The sequence below is a fragment of the Octopus bimaculoides genome, chromosome 4 (assembly GCF_001194135.2).
Source record: "Octopus bimaculoides isolate UCB-OBI-ISO-001 chromosome 4, ASM119413v2, whole genome shotgun sequence".
NCBI lineage: Eukaryota > Metazoa > Mollusca > Cephalopoda > Octopoda > Octopodidae > Octopus > Octopus bimaculoides.
In genome coordinates this window covers 51526258-51533331 of record NC_068984.1, presented here as the reverse complement: position 1 = coordinate 51533331, position 7074 = coordinate 51526258, and the positions used below count along the sequence as shown (strand labels likewise).

Here is a 7074-nt window from a genome sequence, read left to right as displayed (position 1 = left end):
CGGCATACATTACGATTATAAAGAAATTTGTGGGGAAAATCTTTTCCAAGGGGGCGGGGAGAGGACTTCCGAAAATTCACAAAATCCCAGTTTTTCCTCCATAACTTCTCCACAAATTTCTTTATAATCGTAATGTATGCCGTTTGAAAGGTATTTCTATAAAATTTCATTGAAAAAACCCCATTTTCCTGAAAGTTATGAGGGAAAAGCTCGGATTTTGTGAATTTTCCGAAGTCCTCTCTCCACCCTCCCGTTGCTTTGCGCGCATTTTTTTTTCATATTCGTTTCCTACACATTGTTTTACCCCCATTCCAATATTATTTTTTTTTGATTTTCATTTCCGGGTCAAGATGTAAACATTAACCAAACATTATTTTGTGTGATTTAAAGGCTATTTAGCTGTTATTTTTAGCATGTCTTATGACCACTTGATACCTTCCTCGTTTTTTTGTCACACTCACATGTATTGATTGATGTTCTCACTATTTTTCTCCTCATAAACACATTTAATGGTCCATCGATGGGATTTAAACAAAAATTCTGGTCGTCTGCATTTTAAACTGATTTTAAAAAATAATTTGAAAAATCAAAAAAACATTTTTTCATAATTGTATGAATTCCCAAGTATAGAACACAAATTTTCAAACATGCTCTGAAAATTCCCCAAAATACAATAGTAATGATGGGTTATATGGGATACTTAAACCAGAATTCCGCCCAAAATTTATTTAAATCTTTAACCCCACCCCATATCAAGTGAGTTTTGTGTGTGTGTGTGTGTTTGTGTGTGTAAGAAAGAACGGATTTACTACTAGAAAAGTATATATTAAAATAAATTATCTTTTACATGCCTGTTTTGAAAAACACTGTCACCCTAGTGAAATTCCTTATACACATGCATACACACACAGTGGTGAGTGATATTCGTTTATAGAAAGTGAGAAAGTTTGTCAGGAGAAAATGTATTTCTCTCTCTCGCTTTCTCTCTCTCTCTCTCTATATATAGTGATACCACGCAGTACGAGTTTAATTCGTTCCACGACAGAGCTCGTTTTAAGATTTACTCGTTTTACAAATCAATTTTCCCCATTGAAATTAACTACAATATAATTAATCCGTTCCAGCCCACCAAAGCCACGCAAAAATAATTTTTTATGGGTTTTAAAATAGTAAAGGTGTAATTACAAGTAAAATGACAATTATAAAAAAGAGAATGCAAAAGAAATATGAAATCTGGTTTTATTAACTGAATTACTTTAGAGATGGGACGATTTGTGCACGAGAAAGACGATAGAATGGGGAGAAGGATGATTATTGTTTGGAAGGAGAATCTCTTTCCATTAAGACTTCAGAAAGAACGATTTCTGGCATTTTCTCTCTCACTTTGCTTAATTTAGGCTTTTTGGACACGCTTTCCTCACTTTTTACACTTGCAGGTCGTTCCATTAGAAGCATATCAAGAGAAGTCTGCTTTTTTCCCGCCTTTCAAAATGTTACGAAAATGCGCCAGAGTAGTGTCATTAAACTGAAGCAACTGCACGACCTGCAGATGCTATTCAGGATGATATTTTCCCACAAATTCAGAAATATACTGCCACTTCGCCAACAATGCTTTTATGTCACTCATAGAGATAGCATTCTCCGCTACACTGCCCACCTCCGAGGAACTAATCTCTTCCACTGCATCCAAATGCTGCTGCTCCTGAAGCTGCAAGGGTTCATCTGTCATCAGCTTCTCTGAATGTTCCTCGACGAAATCATTAATGCCCTCAATCATCAACCTCGAAGCCCATGGACTTGCCAAGAGACACTCTCCTCGACCACGGGTGTTTCAGACTCAAACCCCTCGAAGTCTTTTTCGGATATGCAGTCAGACCACAGTTTCCTCCATGCAGAATTCAGTGTTTTCCTCGTTACACCCTGCCAGGCCATATCAATGATTTACAGACAGTAAACCATGTTGTAGTGCTCCTTCCAAAATTCACGAAGGGTTAGATTTGTATTCTCGGTGACTTCAAAGCACCGATGAAGCAGGTGTTTGGCGCACAATTTCTTAAAATTAGAAATCACCTGTTGGTCCATGGGCTGCAAGATAGGGGTGGCAGTGCGTGAAAGGTACAGAACTTTTATAAATCTAAATTCGTCCAGGATATCTTCGAGGCTAGGAGGGTGAGCAGGAGCAGTGTCGAGGATGAAGAGGGTCTTGAGAGGAAGAATGTTCTCCAGAAGGTACTTTTTCACTGCTGGTCCGAGGATAAGGTTGGCCTACTCGGAGAAGAATTGCCTGCTGACCCAGGCGTTAACGTTTGTCTTCCACATGATCTGCAGCTTCTCCTTCATAATTTTGTGTGACTTGAACGCTCGTGTGTTTTTGGAATGGTTGACAAGGAGCGCCTTAATCTTCAAGTTTCTACTCGCATTGGCACAAAGAGTTAGCTTATCTTTCATAGGTTTGTGGCCTGGCATTTTCTTCTCCTCTGCAGTTATGTTGGTTCTTCTGGACAATTTTTTTCCCAAAATAGGCCAGTTTCATCACAGTTGAATACCTGTTGTGCGATGAACCCGTCGGCTACGATAAGCTGACGGAATTCACGCACGAAATCTTCAGCTGCCTTCGTGTCAGAACTCGTTGCTTTTCCATATCTGACAACGCTATGAGCACCAGTCCTCTTCTTGAAATTATCAAACCGCAGCAGGCCTTAAGTATTCCAGGGTTCTACTTCAGGAGATCTCCATACAGCGCTCGTCTTTTCTCGCAGATGAGTTGCTTCTTGTTGATCCACAGGAGAAGCAATTTTTCCTTTCGTGGACAGGTGTGCGTTGCTTAGAGAGCTTGGAGACCCCCTTTGCTGTTGTAACGGCCTTGATCTCATCTTTTTTTCTTCAGGATGGTGCAGACCATTGACGTGCTTCGGTCATATTGACGTGCTTCGGTCATATTGACGTGCTTCGGTCATATTGACGTGCTATGTCCACTACACACACTCCTCTCTCATGTTTATCAATGATTTCTTTCTTCAATTCTATCGTGATCAACTTTTTCTTCTTCTCAGCACTGTCCTTTGTACTAACCTTCTTAGAACACATGGCTAACACAACCAATTATTATAAAATAATAACAAAAAGTGCACAAAACTAAACAAAAATATTGAGAAAAACGTAATAAGCATGCTGCCACAGCGAGATAAACACGTGAACTGAGAGAGCGGAGACTATGCTTGTTGGCAGAGCGTGTGCGAGCTCAGAGCCAACTAACGATAGCTTGTATGAAACTCACTTGTACTGTGGATTTCTGCTTGTACATCAAGAAAAAATCCACACGAGCCTCGGCTCATACAGCAAATTACTCGTACAATAGTGCACTCCTACTGCGAGGGTCTACTGTATATATATATATATATATATATATATATATATATATATATATATATATATATATATATATATATATATATATATATATACATACATACATACATACATGCATCCATCTATCCATACATACATACATACACTACAGCTGTTTCAAGCTAGTTTTATATTGACGAACAAATAAGAAGGAAACAATGTTTTTACATGATACATTTGATTTGTTCATCAATAAGAAAAACATGTCTGAAACAGCTGTAGTGAACCTTAGCTCATTTGTATTATTATTTATACTATATCACATACAGAACTGCAGACTGCATGCCGGAGTATACTTTTATGTGATCTTGTGCATACATTGGATGTATTTGGTTTGTGGATGTATGTATAACTGGAAGAACAAATCCCTATATGCTTTAGTAAGTACATAAGTGTCCATACACACTGTTAATACACAGGTGTGCTACCCTCGACTCTACCTTGGCCTCTTTGTTATTAAAATACCGCAATTCTATTGGAAGCTACAAATAATTTATATATATATATATATATATATATATATACATGCATACATAAACACATTTTTCTTTTTTCTTTGTCAGTTTTCAGGATTTATACAAAAGGCAAAAATAGAAGAAAGCTTCACAAGCAATATTGCCAGAACTGTGTTTGCATTCACCGACAAAGCCTATTTTGAACTTCCACCTGAACGCAAGACCAGTATTGAATCTATGAGTGAGAAAGATTTGGAATATTTTGTGAAATTCTTTACAGGTAACAAAATTTAACTTAAATTTAAAAGTAACGAGTGTGTGTTAATAGACAAAGTACTAGTGGAAGGGAAAGGTGAATTTGATCAGTAGTTTACAGGCAATTAGTGACTCACTTTCTCTTCCTATAAACCTGGTTGACTCCATAAATATATTAACCCTTTTGATACCAAACTATCTGAGATTGCCCCTGAATTTGTGATATAAATTTCATGTTTTAAAATGATCTAAATGAAAACATTTGCACAAAATTCCAAGTTAATTTATGTTCCAGAATGGTGTTGTGGGTACACACGCATACATTACACTCTATGAAATCTGTATTTAACTAATTGGCAACACTCAGTTTTCTCTCTGAATCTCCTCTATTATTGCAACAAAGGTCCTTTCCCCTTTGAACTTTTTAGATGCACATCTCTCACTCTTACTGTGCCTCATCTCCTAGGTTGCACACATAGTACTTTACCTACAGAACTGTAATTCTTTGGAATTCACTCTCCATTCAGTGTTTTCTAAAACCATTGACTTAGAGTTGTTCAATTAGAATATTAAGTAACAATATCAATCTCACTGCATTTGGAGGACTTGCAAAGGTTCTGATGTCTTCTTTTGTCTGTGACTACCACCACCATCATCTTTTAATGTTTATCTTCCATATTGACATGCATTGAGTGGTTTGACTGGATCTGGCTGGCTGGGGAACTGTGTTGAACTCCAATGTCTATCTGCTTTGGCATGGTCTCTATGGCTAGATTCTCCTAATGCCAACCACTTTACAGAGTGTAGTGGATGCTCACAAGACTAAGAACTCTAATGGTTTAGTGGAGCTACAGAAGAGAAGGTATAATTGAGTCAATAATTAATGTACCAGCTCAGTATAGGGTTTGATGATTCTCTCTCTTTCTTTCCTTTTATCATTCTCCATAAAGTTGAATATAAAGTATTGGAGTTTGTCAATATAAAGTTACATTTGAAACTCATGAATTATGTTTATAACAAAAGGTGATAGTGGTGGTGTTGGTGGTGATGATGAGAATAACAAAAATAATAAAAGTTTCTGATTTAGGCACAAGGCCAGTAATTTTAAGTGGAATGAGTTAGACAATACTTTAAATCCCAGTAACTTGACTGGTACCTCATTTAATTGACTCCAGAAGGATGAAAGATAAAGCTGACCTCAACAGAATTTGAACTCAGAACATAAAGAGCCAGAGGAAATACTATAATAACAGTACAAAATGATATCTATAACAATGTATATAGCAAAAGCAGATTGGAAGGAACTGCCTTAAACCATAGTGCTCCTTCTAATCTGGCATTCTCCAATTCACATAGCAGAAATACCTCTATGCCAAACAAATCTAGTTGCAATTTCAGAGCTGTGATTGAATGCCCATTGCAAGCCCACTACAGGAAGTTTAATGTGGTCTACAAGTGCACAGTCATTAATAAACTTCAAAACTCTACCAAATTTTATAATGGAGCTGCTATCAATTTCAAACAAAGATGCTTTGCACATTTAAACTCTTTTAAATATGAAAAACATTGCAAATCCTCTTCTCTCACAAAGCATACACACTACCTTAAGACAAAGATTATATCACATAACATAACTTGGTCTGTCATAGACTCAGGTCCTCCATATCAAGGCCAACATGTCCCATGTTGGCTGTATTTGAAGGAATCCCAGCTAATCTTGTCACATAATCCTACACTATTATTAAACAAGCAGCATGGAGCCTCTATGTTAATCCACAAATTTTTAAAGCCATTCAAGTTTTACCACAGGTCTAAGTGCAGTAAAACAACTACTTCCAACTCTCACTAACATTTAGCTTGGGCATCATACCTTATTAAATTGGTATACCCACAGTATCTTCACATTTTTTTCCTCTTTTTCTCCTTTATTTTATACTAGCTTAAAAGCTGCACTCCTGTGGAGGGCTCATTTGACCTGAGCCACAAACCAAAAAGAGCGATAATAATTAATCATTTATTGGTACCCTGTCAATATGGTATTACTTTAAATTCAGTTTAAATGCAGAAGTTCTTTAAAAATTTGAATAGAAGATATATATTGGGTCATCCCATAAATAATGCATATTTTTCAATTGCATGAAATAAAAGTCAGAGGGAAGCAGTATAAAATACCTTCTTCAACTTGCTATAAAAGCATGTATTAATTTTACCTTGTCCTTATTCTTAGTGCAAGTTTTGAAGAGAGCAGTTCGATTTTAATAGCTGCTTTTTAAAAACTATAATGCTACTCTAATAAGTGCCTATGCACCTACTTTGACTAGTATTATGTCATCATTCGCAAGCGTGACATCTATGACATTTGTAATGTCAAGTCTTTACATGGATTGGAATGCTGGACAGACCACAGTCTGGTGTGAGCAAAGTTCTGGATGATAATTAAAGTGAAAGAGAGAAGAGGGCCAGTTGGCATTCCTCAGCATCTGAATGTACATAAGATATATGATGCTGTGTTGAGGAATGAGCTTCAGACTTGCTTGTCCAGCATTGAAAATACTGCTGCAAGGGAAGATTTTCAAGACTAGGTTCTTCAATGTGCTGCTGAAACACTGGTAATATCCAGTAGCAGCTTCAAATGAGAACTATTTTTCATTTGATCATGGATCTGCATACGCATTCCTATTTTACTCTGGTCCTTCCCCCATTCTTCACAAACTGGAATATACTAATATCCTCAATTGGAAACTTTCCCTCACATTTACATCTCTGATGACGGTATACTCAGTCTTTGAAATCCTCACTCAATACGGTGATCCACACGCTTGGCTATACTAGAAACAGCTGTAAAAAAAAAAATTAGATGACTTTTACAAGTGATGCCAAACAGTTTGCTTTTCCATTTTTACTCTAATCTTCATATATATATATATATATATATATATATATATATATATATATA

At 36.6% G+C, this 7074-nt stretch overlaps 1 protein-coding gene across 1 annotated transcript in view; it reads left to right on the top strand.

Moving 5' to 3' along the window:
• The window catches only part of LOC106870198 (periostin), a 43549-nt gene that overhangs the window by 3590 nt on the left and 32885 nt on the right, over nucleotides 1-7074 (top strand). The window contains exon 2 of the mRNA XM_014916202.2: nucleotides 3972-4143. Coding sequence (XP_014771688.1) covers nucleotides 3972-4143 — 172 coding nt within the window. The remainder of the gene's footprint in view (nucleotides 1-3971; nucleotides 4144-7074) is intronic.